This window comes from Xenopus tropicalis, chromosome 9 (genome assembly GCF_000004195.4).
Source record: "Xenopus tropicalis strain Nigerian chromosome 9, UCB_Xtro_10.0, whole genome shotgun sequence".
In the NCBI taxonomy this organism is placed as follows: domain Eukaryota; kingdom Metazoa; phylum Chordata; class Amphibia; order Anura; family Pipidae; genus Xenopus; species Xenopus tropicalis.
Window position 1 is genome coordinate 8488481 of NC_030685.2, and position 23521 is coordinate 8512001.

Sequence of the window (23521 nt, forward strand, 5' to 3'; positions counted from 1 at the left end):
GACTTTCTGCTGTCAAAAAAATTATTTTATAGTACAGCACGAATCTGCTCTGTTTGCTCCTCTCTCCCTCTCATCTCCCCCCTTTTCCTCCTCCCATCATAATTCACTCCCCCTCCCATCAGAATTTAGTACCAGCTAGAGCTGCAGCATGGAAACTACTGAGACCAAGTTTAAATGGCAGCTACTATCTTAAACTAACAGATGGAGCTTCTAGGGCTGCTTACTCAGGTATGGTAATGGCTTGCACTAATCTATCAGCAATAAAATGCCAAAATGCCTTTCATTGTCCTATAAACCTGACTTGGCCTACTGTACAGACATAGGAGCTAAAGAGTAATCAGCACCGTACTTGTGCAAGTTAGCAGCTATGTTAGTAAATAAACCCTATGTGCCCTAGGTGTTGCTACATAACAATCATTTGCTCTTCGCAGAAATCTTTCCTACTGTGGTTCTAACCTATAAGACCAGTGGGAATCTGAGAGAAATGAAGGATAAGTTTGAAAACATGGGAGTGGAGCGAATCTTTGCCCTTGATAATTTAACCCCAGAAGATCACATCAAAACCAGAGGGAGGCATGAGGAGGTGCTGAATTTTTTCTGTGAAATTATCAAAGATATAGAATTTCGCTTGGAGAGAATGGGGGATCCAGAGAAAAAGAGACAAGAAAGGAAGAAAAAGGTGCTCAAGTTCATTTATGACAGGGACATGAAGATGAAAGATCGGGAGCTGGAAATGCAGCAAATGCTAGAAAAGAAGCTGCAGAAAGATAAGGAACGATGTACTGTATCATAAACCTGATGAAGTGTTGCTTTCCAGGCCCCCCTGAATGAGCTAGAAAGGCAGAAAATTTGTGCCTGAAAACTTTATGTAACGCTTAATAAAGTTGTTTCAGTAGAAGAAATAATTTGCTGATATTCTTACAGGTTACTGTAGTATTTAGGGTGGTGTAACCTACTGCATTTTCATTAGGTCTCTCCTGTAGCATCGATTCTTAGCTTGAATAAAAAACGGAAAATCCCAGTAGACTCTCATGTGTGTTTTCTGTTAAGAGTTGCAAATGAGCCACAGAATGGAGTTTGTGTAGCAATGGTATAACTGGCTGGTTGTGGTATCTCCATATCTCACATACATGGGGGTGAGGGGTCCTACAAAGTGGGGCTAGAAGTAGGCTAAAACTCTCCCTTTTGTTTAATTGGGAATATTGGATATCACAGCCAATTGAAGACAGTCATGTTCTTACTCTGTGGTCTTCAGGAAATTCTCATGGTGGTCCAAAAGGTCAATCCTATACATTTTTATTTTTGCTTTTCCATCAAGAGTCTTTTCTCCTAATATGTCACAATGTACCAATGGTACTCCCAGGGCAAGGGAAGCTGTAAGCTATACATTGGCCTTATGTAGTATAATATGCCCTTAAATAAGATAGACAAACAGTTTTTCCTTAAGGAAATAGTGCAACGGGTTCAGTCATTGTGTGGTTAACTTCAGAGATTCTTGGACATCCATTATGACAACTTTCCATATTTCATATCATATTTGATCACCTGGAGTCAATACCAACGGGATCTCTGCTTTTAAAAAGGGGCACAAGAAAACTTATTACCTTCATTCCTAGCATTTAATCAGCAAACGAGAACCCACATATTGGGTGTAAGTTTTACTTTTTTGCCAAGTCCAGTAGGGACATTCCTTATCATAAAGAAGATGGAGGAAGTGTTGGTAAGTAGATAAAAAGGACCCTTGAAAGGACCCTAAATAACATAAAGAAGATGGAGGAGGTGTTAATAAGTGGATATCCCCCACTGTTATAAATATCCTTTCTCTAATATATTTGTGTAAGTACTATGGTCAACAAACACCACTCACCAAGGTGATATTTAAAGTATACGGGGCAGGGACCTCCTTCCTACTGTGTCTCATACCACATGGCACTTTTATATATATATATATATATATGTATACATATATGTATTTATTGTATTTATTTATTATATCACTTGTCCTCCCTGTGTGTAATTTTGTATTCTGTAAGATTGTACAGCTCTGCGTACCCTTGTGGCACTTTATAAATAAAGTTATACATACATACATACATATTCAATGTGTGGAAAAGAGTTACAGAAGTTACATACAAATTACCGATGGTTAAGTCAGTCAAAAAACATGATTGACAGCTTCCCAATACAATACAAAGTATATGTTTGTATGTATTTATTTAAAGTATTAAAAATGTATAGGTGTGTGTCAGGGCTGTGTGTGAGTGTGTAAGTGTGTAAGTGTGTAAGTGTGAGACCAGCCTTTTGTTACTGATATATATCCCTGTTGGAAACCCCCTCCCCCACTGTATTATCCCTAAGACGTTCTATATGTTTCCTATAACATAATCACACTCCAGACTTAGGGAACAATGGGGTATGTGAGGGATAGTGTGAATGGCAAGTCAGTTGCACATTTGTAACATATTAACCCATTCAGGCCTGGGATACAACTTATTTTCCAATACGTAATATTTAACATTTCCCCCTGACTTGACAAGAACGTAATATTTGTACGCAAACTAGAAAATGAGAGAGAGAGAGACTTGTAAAACCCAGTCTACAAATTTCCAGGAATTCTTTGCAATGCGCCAAATGTCCGTTGCACAAATGACTACTGATGTAATATCATATAGTGAGATGGTAAACAGTGATCATTTAAGAGAATTAAATATGATTCACTGCCTCCTGGTTTGATGTTAAAAATCTTTCATTACAGTCTTGGCTCATAGCCCTGTGTTTCACTGCAATTGCCGGTGAATTTCTTACCTCACCTTTCATGGTCTTGCATTAAAGTGTCAGCAAACATCAAAAGTGGCAAATAAAAGTTTGGTACTCAATTATAGGGGTAAGTTATACCAAGTTACAGTCTCTGGCATTCCTTGTTACATTCCGTTACTCCATATTCACCAAACATTTCTCCTGTGAATGAATCCAGATGGGCTCCCTGTAACTTGGGTACATCCCAGGCTTCCCGCACCCTTCAGTCCTGTAGGGCCCAACGGATTTAAGCTTTGACTCATATAGTATATCAGCCACTAAGCACCTGTATAGAATCAGGGAGTTGTACCACTACAGGCATCACCAATGCCCCTCTGGGGTTCCTGGCATCTTTGGCTGTAGAACAGCCATAACTTAGGCCGTACCCAATGAAAGGAAGGTGGGACTTGAACAAGCAGTAATAACACAGTCTTTAGCAGGATCTTAGAAACAACAGTCTGTTAGAGATTGAACCAGACACAGACAGAATCAGGAGGGATGAGATCAAAATCCTAACACATACACTTTATATCCTATAAATAATTTATATTGAAAACCAATTTATTAACCTGGGCAGGAATTCAATACGTGCACCTTTACATTTTAACTTTAAACACATAATAATTGCTTAGATCCAGTACAGTGTAGTTACCAGAGAGCAGATTAATCAATGTGAATTAGGATTTCCCTGTATGGGAACCGTGCAATCACGCGCCTGTCAATACAAACAAACATATAACTAAAATATATGTAAACTAAAAAATATTCCTTGAACAATCGTCACATAAATCTACACTGCATGCACTGTCTGTCCATGGGCTGCAAGAAGACAACACATTCCCTTTATTATCCTTGGTGTGTTCACTAGAGGAAGAAACCCACCTGAAAAAAATCACAAAAACTTGGAGCAAATTTCACAATTAGTCAGGGCCGGAACTAGGGGTAGGCAGAAGAGGCAGCTGCCTAGGGTGCAACGATTGGGGGGCGCCAGGCTGGACCCTCTCCTGCCTACCCCTAGTACAGTTGGCGTCTCGGTGCTTCAGGCCAGATTGGTGGGGGTTAGGGGTGCGATGTAGCGGTGCAGGGGCGAGGTAGCCCGACTGGGTTGCCTAGGGTGCCCCTGCAATTAATAAACAAGATGTAACAATTTTAATATACTTTAATTTTACAAGGTCTCAAACATTCTTTAAACCTTCAGGAATTTCATCTGTTCAAAGGAGAAGGAAAGGTAAAAACTCAGTAAGCTTTATCAGAAAGGTCTATGTTAATACAGCCATAAGCACTCACAGAAACGCTGCACTGACTTCTCTGAAAAAAGATTTCTTGTGTCTGTTTTCCTCACCAAGAGAAACACAGCTCTCTCCTCTCTCCTGCTCCCCCCTCCTTCAAGAATGCTAAGAACTCACTCCCCCCCCTTAGGAATGTGGATCGGAGCCAATCAGCAGGAAGCTGACTCATAGACTATCTAACTGAGCATGTACACTGGTCTGGGTGTCGGTGCAGGAGTGAGGCATTATGGGAACTTTCTTTACAGAGCTCAGCGTTTTCTCTTCCTGTTTGGCTTCTGATCATCTGAACGGGAGAAATATGGGGAGACTTAAGGGCACTATTGAGAGAACTGAAGGTATGCCTGCAGCTTGGGATTAACTCTTTATTAGCCTTTCCTTCTCCTTTAAGTATTATATATGTCCTTATATATCACTGGGCCTAAGCCTACCCTTTAGTCTTTGTGAATCCCCCTAACAGATGTTATTTTGCCTTTGCCAGTTACTGCATGTACCATACTCTCAGATGGGCCCTCAATCATTTTCATTATCTTTTTCCAGCTCAGAGGCTCTGCAGATCTGATTCCAGTCAACTTTTCCCTCTAAGGTTCTGTTCCCTGCTGCCACCATGTTACGATAGGTAGAGATGTAGCGAACCTCGCAAAAAAAGTTCGCGAACCCGTTCGCGAACTTCCGCAAAAAAGTGCGAACGTTCGCGAACTTTGCGAACCCCATAGACTTCAATGGGAAGGCGAACTTTAAAACCTAGAAAAGCCATTTCTGGCCAGAAAACTGATTTTAAAGTTGTTTAAAGCGTGCCACGACCTGGACAGGGGCATGCAGGAGGGGGATCAAGGGCAAAAATGTCTCTGAAAAATACGTTTTTGACACAGCGTTGCGTTTTGTGCTGTAAAGGGCACAAATCACACTACATTCCTAAACTTGTGTAATAAACTGCTTTAAAACGTCCGGCGTCTACATGCCAATCAAGTCGTGTAAAGGTTAGGGCCGGTTCACACGCAAAGACAAAACGCCGCGTTTACTGCAACGAAAAAAACGCAAAAAGCTTTAATGATACCGCCAAGTGAGCGAATAATAGTTTTTACTAGTTGCTTGTCACCTCCAGGATGTTCGTCCTGTCGGTGGGAATATTTCTGTAGTGGTGTGTTTAGCAGTCACCGTGCTTGTGCGCACGTGCACGGTCAGGCAGAGGCAATTCAATGTCAGTGAAGTGAACCAAAAAACACTGATTCTGCAGTGCGGGCCCAGTTTTGGACTACTTTATTGATCACCTGTGGTGACCATAAAAGATACAATTTTGCCGCTGTTGCAGAACCCTGAAAAATCAGGCATGTGTACATTCCTGAAAAATTATGTTTTTTTTGTCGCAGCCACTGAAGCACAGAGGCCAGAAAAAATATGGCATATAAATGCTGAAAATAATCGTTTTTTTGTCGCAGGCACTGAAGCACAGAGGACAGAAAAAATATGTTAGATACATGGTATCACAACCATACCGCAGGCAGAACCTTTAAAATATACTAAGATAGCGTACCAAGCACTGATCAACCATGTTTTAACAGCGACTCGAATTTCGATAGCTGCACATTGGAAAACTCCAACGCCAGCCTGACTGTCCCTTCTCAGCCTGTCAGTTACAGCTTCTAATGCTAACAGACATCTACTGCACAAATATGGCCACCCCCTCATAGAGGGACATGGGGGATCAGATAGGGAATGTAAAAGCTTGGACAAATATATGTTAGATAAATGTTGAAAATATTTGTTTTTTTGTTGTCGCAGCCACTGAAGCACAGAGGCCAGAAAAACTCAGGATTTACCTGTTCAAAAAGGAGGACGCTAAAGGACAGCTGTGAGTGGTGTCAAGGGACTTGCAGAGAAGGACAGCTGCATGGGCAGTCAGAACAAGTCTTCCAGCGTGCAGTAACCCTCTGAGATCCATGCCTCAAACCAGTAGGATTTGCACCCTAGTTTGTACGGTGGAGGAGGAGGACGCTAAAGGACAGCTGTGAGTGGTGTCAAGCGACTTGCAGAGAAGGACAGCTGCATGGGCAGTCAGAACAAGTCTTCCGGCGTGCAGTAACCCTCCGAGATCCATGCCTCATTCATTTTAATAAAGGTCAGGTAATCCACACTTTTGTGACCTAGGCGAGTTCTCTTCTCAGTTACAATCCCTCCTGCTGCACTGAAGGTCCTTTCTGAGAGGACACTTGAGGCGGGGCAAGACAAGAGGTTTATGGCAAATTGTGACAGCTCTGGCCACAGATCAAGCCTGCGCACCCAGTAGTCCAGGGGTTCATCGCTCCTCAGAGTGTCGATATCTGCAGTTAATGCCAGGTAGTCCGCTACCTGCCGGTTCGAGGCATTCTCTGAGGGTGGATCCAGAAGGGTTCTGGCGCTGCCTTGGACTGAAAAAACTTTGCATGTCTGATGTTACAGAGTGGCCAAAGTGCATTGTCCTTGCAGGTGTGCTCGTGGGAGGATTACCGGCACCTCTGCCCCTGGAATGTGGAGTGACATCACCCTTAAAAGCATTGTACAACATGTTTTGCAGGCTGGTTTGGAAATGCAGCATCCTTTCGGACTTGTGGTACGTTGGTACCATTTCTGCCACTTTATGCTTGTAACGAGGGTCTAGTAGCGTTGCCACCCAGTACAGGTCCTTCTCCTTAAGCCTCTTGATACGGGGGTCCTTCAACAGGCATGACAGCATGAAAGACCCCATTCTCATAAGGTTGGATGCAGAGGTATCCATCTCCCCTTCCTCATTATCAAGGACTACGTCCTCATCCACCATCGTCTCCTCCCCCCAGCCACGTACAAGACCAGGGCTCCCCAAAAGGTGACCACAAGCCCCCCGGGAAGCCTGCTCCTGTTGGTCTTCCGCCTCCACAAAGCCACCTTCCTCCTCTGACTCCACTTCTGACAGCTCTCCCTGCGTTGCAGCAGGTGCCTGGGAACGTTCTGGTGATTCCGCCCAGAAATCATGCTCTTCCTGCTCCTGGTCACGCTGGTCTACGGCCTCATCTGTCACTCGTCGCACGGCACGCTCCAGGAAGAACACAAAGGGTACTAGGTCGCAGATGGTGCCTTCAGTGCGACTAACCATATTTGTGACCTCGTCAAAAGGGCGCATGAGCCTGCAGGCATCACGCATAAGCACCCAGTAATGGGGGAAAAAAATCCCCAGCTCTGCAGATCCAGTCCTACCACCCAGTTCAAATAGATATTCGTTAATGGCTCTTTGTTGTTGCAGCAGACGTTCAAACATGAGGAGCATTGAATTCCAGCGAGTCTGGCTGTCACAAATTAAACGCCTGACTGGCAAGTTGTGCCGCCACTGAATGTCAGCAAGGCGTGCCATGGCTATGTAGGAACGTCTGAAATGGCCAGGCACCTTCCTGGACTGCCTGAGAATGTCCTGCAATCCTTGGTACTTTGAGACAAACCGTTGGACTATTAAATTTAGAACATGTGCCATGCAGGGCACATGTGTTAAATTGCCCAGTCTAAGTGCTGCCAACAGATTGCTTCCGTTGTCACACACCACTTTTCCAATTTTCAGTTGGTGTGGGGTCAGCCACCGATCGGCCTGTGAGTGCAGAGATGACAGGAGTGCAGATCCAGTATGGTTTTTGCTTTCCAGGCACGTCATGCCCAAGACAGCATGACAACGGCGTACCTGGCACGTCGAATAGCCTATGGGAAGCTGGGGGTGCACAGGTGTGGAGGAGGACACAGCAGCAGAGGAGGAAGAAGCCGAGGAAGAAGCCAAGTTAGAAGACGAGTTAGAAGATGACTTAGAAGATGAGTTAGAGAGCAAAGGAGGAGTAGAGGTGGTGGCAGACCCGCATGCAACCCGTGGCAGTGACACCAACTCCACTGTTGTTGAACCACGCATTCCCTGATTCCCAGCCATAACCAGATTCACCCAGTGGGCAGTGTAGGTGACATACCTGCCCTGACCATGCTTGGAGGACCATGTGTCAGTAGTCATATGGACCTTTGCCCCAACACTAAATGACAGAGATTCGGTGACTTGGCTCTGCACATGCTGGTACAGGTGTGGTATTCCCTTCTGGGAAAAAAAATTGCGGCTGGGTACCTTCCACTGCGGTGTCCCAATTGCTACAAATTTGTGGAAAGCCTCAGAGTCCACCAGCTGGTATGGTAAAAGCTGGCGGGCTAAGAGCACAGACAAGGCAAGGGGGTGACTCGGAGGCATTGGCTTCTTGGCTGGGGGCAGATGAGCAGGAACTGGTGGTCAAGGTGGAAGGCGGAGTGGAGGGTGGTTGAGACGGGTCAAGGACAGCAGAGGTAGAGCAGTAAGATGCTGGACCAGAAGGAGGGTGGCTCCCATAGTGCTTTGTGTTTGGCGTTCATGTGCCTTCGCATAGCAGTTGTACCTATGTGGGTGTTGGGCTTCCCAAGACTCAGTTTCTGACTGCACTCATTGCAAATTACAGCGCTTTTGTCAGAGGCACAAACATTAAAAAAATGCCACACTGCTGAGCCTTTTGATGTGGGCTTTCTAGCGGTAACAGTAGAAGTTGGCGGGTGCGTTGGCTGGCTGACCACAGGTGCCAATTCATGTTGTTGCCCTACTGTTCCCTGCGAGCTGTCCCTGCTTCTTCTAAGTCTTATTCTCCTCCTGCCTCTCTGACTCTCCGTCTCTCCATCTGAACTATCCTCCTCTTGCTCTCTTCTTGTGGGCACCCACAAAACATCAATCTCCTCATCATCATTCTCCTCAGATGCATCAATTTCTTCTGACAGCTCACAGAAGCAGCAGCAGCGGGGACCTCATCACACCTTATGTCCATCTCTGTTGTGTTGCCTGCCTGAGTTATATCTGGTGTAACGTCCTCATCTCCTTCATCTTCTTCTGGCAATAATGGTTGCGCATCACTCATTTCAACAAACTCATGAGTAAATAACTCCTCTGACTCCAGTGAAGAAGGGGCGGCGGTGGTGGAGGAAGTGGTAGGTGGGGTGCCCATAGCAGAGGAGGATGTTGTGGCAAAGTTAGAAACAGTAGAGGATGGGGTGTTGTGTAAGCCAGTCAACTACCTCTTCAGCATTTTGGGAGTTCAGGGTAAGTGCCTTCGGAAAACTGGGCAATTTCCTAGGGCCACAGGATATCATAGCAGCATGGCCCCTAGTGCCTCTGCGTGGCGGCCTGCCTTTGCCTGGCATTTTTTTTATTTTTACAAAACAACAACAACTTGGGTGATTTTTCTGGACACGGAATTATTATTGTTATTTAGACAAATTGTGAAAAAGCTCACACAGCTAGGTGGCATTTGGTTGCAGACACCGGGCAACAAGGCCTGCAAGGGCAACGTATACAGTAGTGGATACGGAATATATTATTGCTGGTGGAAAACCGTCACTCAGGTTGTGCTTCTGGACACAGAATTATTATTGTTATTTAGACAGATTGTGAAAAAGCTCACACAGCTAGGTGGCACTTGGTTGCAGACACCGGGCAACAAGGCCTGCAAGGGCAACGTATACAGTAGTGGATACGGAATATATTATTGCTGGTGGAAAACCGTCACTCAGGTTGTGTTTCTGGACACAGAATTATTAACAAATAACAAACAAACAACAATTAACAAATTGTTATTTAGACAAAATATACAGAGCAGTAGAAAGTAGATTACTAGCCAGAAAACCTACTTAAACTCTCCATCAAATCAATACACAGCTGTCTCCACAGACAAATACAGAGCAGTAGAAAGTAGATTACTAGCCAGAAAACCTACTCTCCATCAAATGAATACACAGCTCCTCAGTCCTCTCCCCACACAAATACAGAGCAGTAGAAAGTAGATTACTAGCCAGAAAAACTACTTAAACTCTCCCTCAAATGAATACACAGCTCCTCTCCCCACACAAATACAGAGCAGTAGTAGATTACTAGCCAGAAAACCTACTTAAACTCTCCCTCAAATCAATCACAGCTCTCTCCCTACACTATCTCTTCAAGCACACACAGGCAGAATGTAAAATGGCTGCTGGGCTTCGGTTTATATATGGAAGGGAGTGGTCCAAGGGGGGGGGGTGGCCCAGGAGGGAGAGCTGCCTGATTGGCTGCCATGTATCTGCTGGTTTGGGGTGAGAGGTCAAAATTTCACGGCAGCTAAGGCGAACCCAAATGGCGAACATACGCCGAAAGTTCGCGAACTTCCGCGTTCGCGAACACCCGATGTTCGCGCGAATTAGTTCGCCGGCGAACAGTTCGCTACATCCTTAACTAAAGCAGCAACCATTTTACTCCCTCACAGTGCAGCTCATTCTAACTATTAAAACCCAAAAATGTTTTTGAATTTGTTTAACCTGACTGTACCAAACCAATTTAGAGGCTTCTCCTTCTGTGTAAAAAGGAAAAAACAAACAAATAAATAAGGTCCTCTATAATTTTTTTTCCCCACAGGACAGGGTAAGGCACGGATTTCTCCTTTACATAATCTTGAATCCTTGTTTATCCTGTAAAATATAAACCTGGTAAAGGGAAACGTTAGGGCATATTCACATTTTGTTTTCCTCTATTCTCATTAGCCCTTCTTCCATTAATTTGAGAAAGTTCTAATTTGATACTTTCCAACTCTTTTTTAAATGTTCCCCATGCCTTTTGGAGATTGGAGTTCTCTGCACTCAGCCTTTCTCTCTGAGTTGTAAGAACCTGATATGGGATCCATGTATTCCCATTCCTACTTTTCTTTTGAAATCCCCACCTAGAGGAATTCCAATTCTCTCTTTCATTGTACCAATTATTATCATTCCAATAATAGTTTTTCATGGTACAATACCCGGCTCTGTGCCCAACTTTGGAACACACACAGCACCTAAACACTTTCTTTTCTGTATGTTTTTTAACTGAATTGTTACAATTCTGTTTTGCAGGGAGAGAAGCCTGTATTGCAGACACCCTTTCATTGTGATGCTGTTTTCTAGATTGCAGGGGGTTAGAAACCTGTTTTTCTGGACTGTTGTCTTTCTGTTTATCAGTCCTGTACACGGCACAATTAGAAATCAATTTAGAAGGCCTGGCATGACTAGTGCATTCTAAACTAGCCACATTACCTTCACTTGCAGTTTCACATTTCCTACTGCTTTCATTAACAGACAGATCTCTACCCTTTTTAGTATTATTTTGCCCATTAACCACTGATACAGGACTTCTTGCTCCTAACTGAGTTTTTAACCCTTTAATCTCCGATATATATTTTGAATGATCAGCTCCTACATTGCTGGTTGAGGTTGCAACCAAACCTTTAATGGTGCCCTCTGCATCTCTCAGCCTCTGTTTGAGCTACTCAATCTCCTTCTGGTTTTCTGCCATTGTTTGCTGGTTGCTAATGGAAATAACAGCAGCATTTTCAACAGAAAATTTTAGAGAATCAATTGTATCATTCAAATAAAGAATCTTTCCCTCCAGATTCTCTTTCTGCACCGCTAGAGTTTTATACTGTTCTGCTATCCAGCAGGCAGCAAAAACCAATGCACTTTTCCCTTTTGACTTCGACATACATTTTTCCTGAATTGCCCTGGTCACATAAACCTGAGCCTTAGCCCATGGATCTGGAGATCCCTGCATACACTTAGCAATCTCCCCTGAGCATGTGACCGTGGCAATCTTTTTAGCTAAGATATCCATTTTTTTTTAAACTTAAAACAAAGATTAAAACAACACAAAACACACGATTGGTTTGCTACACAATACTATACACTTATAAATATGAATTAAATGCCATGCATTGCTCTCCTACCTGGCTCACCATCTGTAAGATTTGAACTAGATATAATAATAATATAATAATATTATTAATCACCCCTCTTACTAGGGTTCTGGTTCTTTTGAGAAGCAGACAAATAACCTATACCCATAAGTGTATATTAAAATGAATATATTGAGTAGCAAATCAATGGATTGTTACAATTAAAAGATTAATTAACCAAACAATTTATATACATTATTTACATTTACAGATTAATGACAAAATCTACATTATTATAGCTACCAATATACAAAGAACATGGTAGTCTTGTTCCTTCCCTTTAGCCATGGCCTCTCTGGTCTGTCTCACATCCTGCCCGGTCACTTCTGATGCAGTTCCCAGGTGATCCTCCCAGGTTCTTTTCCCAGGTTTCTCCCCCCCAGTTGCTCTGTCCAGTCCACATTTATGCACCTTTCAGCCACTGCCCCCACATACCAACTGATCAGATGGGGTTGATAAGAACCACACCTAGCCTTTGTTTAGTAACTGTTGAGAAGGCTTCTCGCATACAGTAATGAGTTGTTTTTTATGGCTCCTGTACAGACGTACTGTCCCACCATCCACAGAAAAACCCTTTGATATGGAGATGTGACTTGCACAACTGTTTTTTTTAGTAATCAATACAACTCCCAAATACTCAGTGTATAACACATAAATATGTATAGAGACAGAAACACTTATTTATATAATACAAATAAAGGCACCCAAGATGAGCAATTTCTTACACTGTTGGGTAAGGTGTGTCTTTGAACAGTATCTAGTAGAATTAAGTCTAAAATAACTGGACTTTTCTGAGTTTTTTCTTCAAAACATTTCACCACTCATCCGAGTGGCTTCTTCAGTTCAGAATGAAGGTTCTATTTATCAATCTTCATGAATACACAGTATCATGTCTATGAAGATTCTCATTCATCCAGGTCATGATACACAGTATCTAGTTGAATTAAGTCTTATACATTATGTATCAATCAGTCTATGAAGGCCCTCATTCATCCAGGTCATGATACACAGTATCTAGTAGAATTAAGTCTTATACATTATGTATCAGTCAGTCTATGAAGGCCCTCATTCATCCAGGTCATGATACACAGTATCTAGTAGAATTAAGTCTTATACATTATGTATCAATCAGTCTATGAAGGTCCTCATTCATCCAGGTCATGATACACAGTATCTAGTAGAATTAAGTCTTATACATTATGTATCAGTCAGTCTATGAAGGCCCTCATTCATCCAGGTCATGATATACAGGTATCGGACCCCTTATCCGGAAACCCGTTATCCAGAAAGCTCTGAATTACGGAATGCCCGTCTCCCATAGACTCCATTTTAATCAAATATTTCAGAATTTTAAAACTGATTTCCTTTTTCTATGTAGAAATAAAACAGAACCTTGTAACTGATTCCAACTAAGATATAATTAATCCTTATTGGATGCAAAATAATCCTATTGGGTTTAATTAATGTTTTATTGATTTTTTAGTAGACTTAAGGTATTGAGATCCAAATTACGGAAAGACCCCTTATCCGGAATACCCTTGGTCCCGAGCATTCTGGATAATGGGTCCTATACCTGTACAGTATCTAGTAGAATTAAGTCTAAAATAACTGGACTTTTCTGAGTTTTCTTGAGAATGTTTCATGGTTAGTACAGTCATGGACTACCCTCAAGGGTTTAAATGTCCTACCACTCATTTGAACTGAAGAAGCCACTCGGATGAGTGGTGAAATGTTTTCAAGAAAACCCAGAAAAGTCCAGTTGTTCTAGACTTAATTCTACTAGATACTGTATATCATGACCTGGATGAATGAGAATCTTCATAGACCTGTGTCTTTGAAACAAAGTCATCTTGGCTAGGATAAGGTTGTTTCTTTTCCAAATATCTGTAAAAGATCAACCTCAGCCACATGTCCCAGTTGTAAGCAGATGTTTCTTCCCATGATACTCACTGGGTCTCAATTGTTAAATAATTTCCTTCACTTTGGGCAAGCCGGGGTATGGCACTTTTTAAAAATCACCCCCAAAAATTCCTTACCCAAATGACTAATGAACAATTTGGGAAATCGTGTTGCTGTATGTTTTGTGGATTTTTAGCCAATCTATGCTTATTTTTAGTGTTTGGAAATCTGGCCGAAAAATATACTGAAGCTATTAACAATGGGCAAGTCCCTTGTATGGAGAATGCAGTCCTTTACCTTTCTGAGAATGAAAACAAGGCTGCAGTTGAGAAGGCCTCGGAATACTATGAAACTGAGATGGCCAAGAGAGTGGTGTTTCCTACAGAGACGATGGACCAGTTCATGGATCTTAACAAAGAATGTGAGGAAAAGGCAGTTGATATCTTCATAACAAGATCTTTCAAAGACAAAGACCATCACTTCCAGAAAGAGCTAATGGTAACACAGAGCAAAATAAGCAATGGCTGCCAATGGTTTGGCCAATGAAACCTGGATATCAAATAGGATATTGGCTGATAATAATAATACTTTTATTCAACAGGGGAGGATACAGAAGAAAAAGAATGAATTTCTGAAGAAAAATGAAGATGCTTCTGTTGCTCATTGTGATGATCTGCTTGCAAAGTTATCAGAAGACCTAGACAAAGCTCTCACTGCTGGGTCGTACGTTGTTCCCAGCGGCTATCAACTATTTAAGCAGGAGATGGATAAGATTGTTGGAAAATACAACGAGGATACAAAGAAAGGCATTAAGGTAACACTTATGGAGAGGGGGTTGGATTGATAGTCAAATCTCGATCAATCCCCTGAGATCCCAAATCTTTCTGCTAACGCTACTTTTGCCCCTCTTTCATTTTTTTTTCTTGCAGGGCGATGAGGTTCTTCAGCGGTTTCTGAAGAATAACGAGGTGACTGGAGACACGATTTTGAAAAGTGACAAGGCCCTTGATGAAAATGAGAGGATTAAAGAAGGTATCTGTCTCTAAAGGAGATATAATTACTACTGCACTCAATAGTTACTTTAAAATAGCATCAAGGTTAAGGCATGCTGGGAGCTGTAGTCCAGCAAATTCAGGGTTGTATTCTTAAAGCAATAAACCTTCCCCCGCTCTCAAAAACCAGTGGCTGCATTAATATGTGAAACAATCCTCCAATAAGAACCCCAGCTGATCTGTGTAAACCTGGCTTCATGTTCTTTATTCATATATTTGTATAGGGAAGAAGTTCATTGCGTCTATTGACCCCTGCTAAGCTTTCATACTGATGTCTAGACATTTGGCCAAGATGGCTTACCATGTCCCACCATGTGACTCCAGCTAAACAGATAATTAGCACACATGGTTTTCCATTATTAAATTGTCTCCAATCAGGAGTCCAACAAATTATTCAAACAAAGGGTAATTGATGCTGTACTGGCTCTCATCCAGAGAGTATATCTAGGGCAGATAGGACAGTCAGTTTCAGGACTGGGAGAAGGAGAAGACCCTGGAAGTGGTTAATATTTAGGGAACATCATGATGTGTCTGAATTAATTAGAAGGGACTGGCCAGGATCAGGGGCATGGCCTAAAGAGGTCTGATTTTAGGGAGGTTTGCACTGTATCTAGGATTGTCCCTACTGTAGAGCAAGAACAGGCAGTTGTTTTCTTTGCTTGGGAGGTTGGTGGGAGGTTGAACCCCATTTTAACAGCATTTTTTTACCAATCGACAGCTGAAAAGGCAAAGGCTGAAAGCTTAATGATGGAGCAAAAAGTATCTCAAGTGAAGGCATCTCAGGAAGAGCAGAAGGTCGACAACCAAATGAAATCCTTTGAGATGAACTTCCAGCGACTGTTGGAGAAACTTAAAGCTGAAAAAATGATGATGAGGGAGCAAATTGAACGGCTAGTGTCTGAGAAGAGGAGGGTAAGTGCCGTGACCAAGTTACCTTTACCTTATTAGCACCACCGGCTATTCTACTTCTGCTGGCTACTTTCTCGGCTTCGAAGCAAAATGTTGCAGCACTACCTCTACTTACCAAGGGGCTGTTGGGAAAAGTCGAAGGAAATCAGTAGTTTGTGTTGTAGGGTGCCAGAGAATCCTCATCTTGTGGATGGACAGCCCCACTAATGTGTTCCTCAGCCCCCATCAACTTATGGGGACTTTCCAAGGGGCAAATGTAATGGACAATGTTGAGGGTACAGTTGACTTATTTATAGAGCAGTGAGGGTATTTCCATATTTCCACATTTCCACATAAATATTGCCCCAGTATTTAGATATGGTGTAGTCTTACTATATCTCACAAAAACAAACTTTCCCTAATAAGGTCATAGATAATGAATTTGCAATGATTACCCCCTTTATGGCTTCTTCTTATAACACAACAAAAAGGCCTTTGAGATAAGGAAGATGGTGGCAATCCGGGCAGAGAAATGATCAATGAATCTCTTGTGTACATAGGAAGAAGAACTCCTGACACGCCAAGGATGTGCCCGGCAAGCCAAACTCTACGCGGCACAGATCAGTGATCTTGAGAAGGAGAAGGAGCAAGTGGATCAGGAGACTGCGTGGTATACGCCCATATGGGAGAGCTTGAAAAGTGTAGTAGTAGATGTTACACCTTCCCTTTTCAACTTTGGTGCAGAGATGGTGAAAAAGGCGATTTCTAGTTTCCAAAACAAGGAGAAAGAAGAAAAGAAGAATAACAAAGAGAAGGGCCCGCCCAAACCAAACAAGACCACCAAGTAAAGTTGGCTGAAACTGGCTGAACCAATCATTATTCCCTACCTATCTATTGGTCATGGAGACTAAGCTTTGTAAGCAGCCAATAATAGCCAAGTGTAGTCAGCTTAGGGTGAAGACACACAGAGCTACTAGTAGCAGCTACTTGTCACAGCAACTAAAACAGACAATGCTGATCATTTACTGTCTAATTGTCTCTACGTGTGTTCTAGCAGAGGCAATTCTCAGTATTGTCTATGGCAGGGTATTTTTTAGCATTTAGTAGCCATGACGAGTAGCTGCTACTGAGTAGCTCCGTGTGTTTTCACCCTAAGTGCTTTTTACCCCGCTTTACTTTACTTTCCCTTGGTTTCAGCTTATTTCACCGAGAAAAATGCTCTTTATTTTGTTCAAAAAACCCTAAACAGGTCATTGAAAAGTAAGTGAAAATTAGAAACTTTGCTTACTTACTTCTTGATATTAATATAGTAGCACTTTTGTCCCTGTCTGCAATAAATAAAGTGAAAATCTGTGCAAATTTACTTGTTGTCGAATAGTATATATGAAAAAAATTCAAGTGGAAAATATTGGCTTGAATGAAATATGTTCCTAGTCTATATACAGATGCAGCCAGCAAGTGTTCACATTTTGTCTCAACATGTCCAGACACCATTTGCCTCTAGATGGTGCCAGAGTGCAAAGACTTGCCAGCAAAACACAATTCCATAAACCATCACCACCTGGTGGCAAATTTTGGATTTTTTTTCCCCTGAGTTAAGAGACATAATGTGACAACAAGGGAAAGGAACTTAATGGTTGTTGCTTAACTTTCCAGGGCCACGCCGCAACACTCTTGATTGGGATTGGGACTTGGGGGGAGTCTATGTTGCTACAATAGTGTTCTGATTAGTAAATTAGAGTGTAGCAGTGCAAGACCTGCCACCAGTGTTGTATTTCTGTAACAAACATGGTCTGGGTCATGTCTCTTCTCATCTGGAAATTTTATACATTTTTTGCCAAACATCCGATGCTTAATATATCCTTTGATTCCATCATTCTTCCCATAAAATTGGGATGACCAAGCTGATGTTGTTGTTAAACTACAACCCTCACAATGCTTTCAGCTGGGACATGAAAGGAGACATATAAGATAAACAAAACAACCTCTAACCCTGTAGGCAGTTATGAATAATATACGGTGCTGGTTTCCCTTTGGGCTAAACATTAATCCTATCTGTAACAATGGCCTCTTTATTGGAGCTCCCTATAGATCCTCTCAGGTCCCTGTCTGTGTTTCAAATGAGGGGTGGGCGTGTCCCTGCCAGAAGCACAGTAGGAGGGGGAGAGCCAATCACAGCCCTGCAGTCACACAAGCACAGACAGGCTTTGGTTCCCTATCAGGTCAGCCTAGCTGCTGATTGGTTCCTATCCTACAGTGCCGCCGGCCCCCCTGCACAGCCTGGGAAAGGAAGCAGCAGGATGTGGAACAGATGGGCGGGACTGTACTTGCATTCCCCCATGGAGCTGACGTTAGTGGTCCATCCCTGCTGTACCTGCACTGCTGTGTATGCACCCACAAAACGGAAGCATAAGCTGGGCCACCCACACAATCAAGGGACCCGGGGGGGGTGAAAAAGCTTGCGGTTCTTAGTGTTCTGCACATTCAGTTTTGGTTTTAACAGCAATGATTTCTTAGAAGTTGTGCAATACAGTCTGGGAGAGCACAGGCAGCTAAACGGAAGCTTTCTTTATTTCTTTAGTTGATATCTAAAGGCAAACTAAACCTCAACAAAAAAATAGCCTTGCATTGATATACCTTATGCTTTGGGTTTCTCTGCAGCCCAATGCCACCACAGACCAAGAACTTTGGCTCTGAAGATGCCCCAGTAGCTCTGGGCTGCTGTCACTTACCTGAGCTTAGGGACCCACTCACAATATGCAACATACTGTATATACAGTAATATCAAATCCACAGCAGAAGACTAATTGGTATTACATTCAGATTTAACACAACATGGTAGGATACCAATTTGTACATAATAAGTAATTATCATCCTAGGATGCATACAACCTTATTGTCAATTGTTTATGGTGACCACTAAGCTTAGAGTCACCCAGAGCACACTGAGCATGTGCAGAGTCCCTGACACTCAAAATATGGCCTCCCAGCATCAGAAGATGGGGAACTGCTGTGGACAACTTTGAAGGCCCGGATCATTACTTTAATATGAAAGCAGAAGATCTGGGCTGGTGGAGAAAGCCCAGTTTATAAAATACAGCTTTCAGAGCCATGTTTTTTTTTTTTTGCAGGTATTAGTTCTCCTTTAAATAGTCCCTAAGGGCTTTAGAACTGTTCTCAGTACGTGGAACTGTACCTGCCCTGAGTTTATATTAGCCAGGGGAGAAGGAATTATGATCTAGGATGAGTGTGGAGGAAGAGGATGAAGCTATGTGTGACAGGAACATTAGATTGTAACCTCACTGGAGCAGGGACTGATGGGAATGTGATAGTTACATAGTTACATAGTTACATAGGGTTGAAAAAAGACCAATGTCCATCAAGTTCAACCCATCCGAGTAAACCCAGCACACAACCTATACTAACCAATCTATACACTCACATACATAAACTATATATATACAACCAGTAATACTAACTGTAGGTATTAGTATCACAATAGCCTTGGATATTCTGCTTGTTCAAGAACTCATCCAGGCCCCTCTTAAAGGCATTAACAGAGTCTGCCATTACCACATCACTAGGAAGGGCATTCCACAGCCTCACTGCCCTTACCGTGAAAAACCACCTACGCTGCTTCAAATGGAAGCTCTGTTCCTCTAATCTAAAGGGGTGACCTCTGGTGCGCTGATTGTTTTTATGGGAAAAAAGAACATCCCCCAACTGCCTATAATCCCCTCTAATGTACTTGTACAGAGTAATCATGTCCCTTCACAAGCGCCTCTTTTCCAGAGAAAACAACCCCAACCTCGACAGTCTAACCTCATAGCTTAAATCTTCCATCCCCTTTACCAGTTTAGTTGCAGTCTCTGCACTCTCTCCAGCTCATTAATATCCTTCTTAAGGACTGGAGCTCAAAACTGCACTGCATACTCAAGGTGAGGCCTTACCAGGGACCTATAAAGAGGCAAAAATATGTTCTCATCCCTTAAGTCAATGCCCTTTTTTATACAAGACAGCACTTTATTTGCTGTAGTAGCCACAGAATGACACTGCCTGGCATTAGACAACTTGTTATCAACAAAAACCCCTAGATCCTTCTCCATTAAGGATACCCCCAACACACTACCATTCAGTAGATAGTTTGCGTTTATATTATTTCTACCAAAGTGCATAACTTTGCACTTGTCAACATTGAACCTCATTTTCCAGTTTGCGGCCCAGTTATCTAATTTTGTCAAATCGCTCTGCAAAGCGGCAGCATCCTGCATGGAACTTATAGTTTTGCACAATTTAGTGTCATCAGCAAAAATAGACACAGTACTCTCTATGCCCACCTCCAGGTCATTAATAAACAAGTTAAAAAGCAAAGGCCCAAGGACTGACCCCTGCGGTACTCCACTAACCACACTGGCCCAATTAGAAAATGTTCCATTTACCACCACTCTTTGTACTCTATCCTTCAGCCAGTTCTCTATCCAATTACAAATATTATGTTCTAGGCCAATATTCCTCAATTTGATCATTAACCTTCTGTGAGGTACTGTATCAAACGCTTTAGCAAAATCTAAGTAGATGACATCAACTGCCATTCCAGCATCAAGGTTCCTACTCACCTCCTCATAAAAGGCAACTAAATTAGTCTGGCAAGATCTGTTACGCATAAAACCATGCTGGCACAAACTAATAGTATTGTGAACTGCAATGTATTCAACTATCCTATCCCTTATTACCCCTTCCAGAAGCTTTCCTACTACTGATGTCAGACTAACAGGCCTATAGTTTTCAGGCTGAGAACGAGATCCCTTTTTAAATAATGGCACCACATTAGCAATCCGCCAGTCTCTCGGCACCATGCCAAACCTCAACGAATCCTGAAAAATTATGTGAAGAGGCTTGGCAATCACAGCGCTCAGCTCATTTAATACCCTGGGATGAATCCCATCAGGTCCTGGACCTTTGTTTACCTTTACCTGTTCAAGTCTCTTTTGAATTTCCTCCTGAGTGACCCATGCGTCAGTAGCTAAATTACTAGCACTGGGCATATTAAAAGGGAAGCCTTCATTATCTGGCTCCTCAGATGTATAGACAGATGAAAAATAAGAGTTCAAAATTTCTGCTTTTTCCCCGTTCTCATCAACCAACTTACCCCCCGTGATAATAAAGTTCCCACCCCTTCTTGCTTCATTTTTTTACTATTCACATAATTAAAAAATAATTTTGGATTCTTTTTACTCCTAGCTGCAATATCCCTTTCCATCTCTATTTTAGCTTGCCTGATAGCTTTTTTGCTGCTTTATTTGCCCCCTTGTACCTGATGAAAGTTTCCGCTGTCCCAGCTAACTTGAATGCTTTAAAAGCACGTTTTTTATTACCAACCTCGACCCTAACTCTTTTATTCAGCCATAAAGGTTTTGCTTTGCGATGCCTCTCCTTGCTTACAAGGGGGATATACTGTTGTGTATACCTGCAAAGCAATGTTTTAAATATGTTCCATTTCCCTTCTGTGTCTAACCCCATGAAAAGCCTTTCCCAGTTGACACATTGCAGAGATGCCCTTATACTGGCAAAGTCTGCACGTCTAAAATTGAGTGTTTTAGTTACTCCCTTATAGCGCTGTCTCTGCAGCATTATCTCAAAGGAGACCATGTTGTGATCACTGTTCCCCAAATGCTCACCCACACAAATGTTAGAGATAAGTTCAGTGTTATTAGATATTACCAGGTCCAAAATAGAATCATTCCGAGTAGGTTCTTGAACCACCTGAAATAAAAAGTTGTCATTTAGCATATTTACAAACCTACTAGCTTTTTCTGACTTAGCCACCCCATTACTCCAGTCAATGTCCGGATAATTAAAGTACCCCATAATAACAACTTGACCCAATTTTGAAGCCTCCTCCATTTGCAAAAGTAGCTGGGACTCATAACCCTCATCTATACGGGGTGGTTTATAGCATACACCAATGATCATTTTCTTTGTGACCTTCAGCCCTACTGAAATTTCTACCCAAAGAGATTCAACGTTTTCATTGGTAATGTCTTTATTACATGGCTTTATATCTGACTTTACATAAAGACAAACCCCTCCACCCTTTTTAATCCCTCTGTCCCTCCTAAAAAGCATATACCCATTTAAATTCACAGCCCAGTCGCATTTTTCATCCCACCAGGTCTCAGTGATACCAATTAAATCATAATTTTCAATACATGCAATAGCCTGCAGCTCCCCTAATTTACCCGACAAGCTACGCGCATTAGCCAGCATGCAGCGGAGATTACTACTTCTTCCTCTGATGCTTAGACCTTAGATTGTAAGCTCACTGGGGCAGGGACTGATGGGAATGTGATAGGGACCTTAGAGTGTAAGCTCACTGGGGCAGGGGCTGATGGGATTGGGATAGGGACCTTAGATTGTAAGTTCACTGGGGCAGGGACTGATGGGAATGGGATAGGGACCTTAGATTGTAAGCTCACTGGGGCAGGGACTGATGGGAATGTGATAGGGACCTTTGAGTGTAAGCTCACTGGGGCAGGGGCTGATGGGAATGGGATAGGGACCTTAGATTGTAAGCTCACTGGGGCAGGGACTGATGGGAATGGGATAGGGACCTTAGATTGTAAGCTCACTGGGGCAGGGACTGATCAAAATGTGATAGGGACCTTAGAGTGTAAGCTCACTGGGGCAGGGACTGATGGAAATGTGATAGGGACCTTAGATTGTAAGCTCACTGGGGAAGGGACTGATTGGAATGTGATAGGGACCTTAGAGTGTAAGCTCACTGGGGCAGGGACTGATGGGAATGTGATAGGGACCTTAGATTGTAAGCTCCACTGGGGCAGGGACTGATGGGAATGTGATAGGGACCTTAGATTGTAAGCTCACTGGGGCAGGGGCTGATTGGAATGTGATAGGGACCTTAGATTGTAAGCTCACTGGGGCAGGGACTGATGGGAATGTGATAGGGACCTTAGATTGTAAGCTCCACTGGGGCAGGGACTGATGGGAATGTGATAGAGACCTTAGATTGTAAGCTCACTGGGGCAGGGACTGATGGGAATGTGATAGGGACCTTAGATTGTAAGCTCACTAGGGCAGGGACTGATGGGAATGTGAAAGGGACCTTAGATTGTAAGCTCACTGGGGCAGGGACTGATGGGAATGTGATAGGGACCTTAGATTGTAAGCTCACTGGGGCAGGGACTGATGGGAATGTGATAGAGACCTTAGATTGTAAGCTCACTAGGGCAGGGACTGATGGGAATGTGATAGGGACCTTAGATTGTAAGCTCACTGGGGAAGGGACTGATGGGAATGTGATAGGGACCTTAGATTGTAAGCTCACTGGGGCAGGGACTGATGGGAATGTGATAGGGACCTTAGATTGTAAGCTCACTGGGGCAGGGACTGATGGGAATGTGATAGGGACCTTAGATTGTAAGCTCACTGGGGCAGGGACTGATGGGAATGTGATAGGGACCTTAGATTGTAAGCTCACTGGGGCAGGGGCTGATTGGAATGTGATAGGGACCTTAGATTGTAAGCTCACTGGGTCAGGGACTGATTGGAATGTGATAGGGACCTTAGAGTGTAAGCTCACTGGGGCAGGGACTGAAGGGAATGGGATAGGGACCTTAGATTGTAAGCTCACTTGGGAAGGGACTGATAGGAATGTGATAGGGACCTTAGATTGTAAGCTCACTGGGGCAGGGACTGATGGGAATGTGATAGGGACCTTAGATTGTAAGCTCACTGGGGCAGGGGGCTGATGGGAATGGGATAGGGAGCTTAGATTGTAGGCTCACTGGGGCAGGGA

The 23521-nt window shown here is 42.9% G+C and overlaps 1 protein-coding gene across 1 annotated transcript; it reads left to right on the top strand.

Annotated features, from left to right (window-relative positions):
* Positions 1-505: 505 nt before the first annotated feature.
* On the top strand, positions 506-16553 carry LOC116407652 (guanylate-binding protein 4-like). Its single transcript, XM_031893386.1, has 6 exons — positions 506-779; positions 13983-14263; positions 14367-14579; positions 14695-14797; positions 15536-15729; positions 16266-16553. The coding sequence occupies exons 1-6, from the start codon at positions 506-508 to the stop codon at positions 16551-16553; spliced, it is 1353 nt and encodes a 450-aa protein (XP_031749246.1).
* The last annotated feature ends 6968 nt before the right edge of the window (positions 16554-23521 follow it).

Coding starts and splice junctions, on each gene's coding strand:
- LOC116407652 (XM_031893386.1), top strand. CDS start 506: ATGGGAGTGGAGCGAATCTTTGCCCTTGATAATTTAACCCCAGAAGAT. Junction 14,580..14,694: donor ATACAAAGAAAGGCATTAAG/GTAACACTTATG, acceptor TTTTTCTTGCAG/GGCGATGAGGTTCTTCAGCG. Junction 15,730..16,265: donor TAGTGTCTGAGAAGAGGAGG/GTAAGTGCCGTG, acceptor TTGTGTACATAG/GAAGAAGAACTCCTGACACG.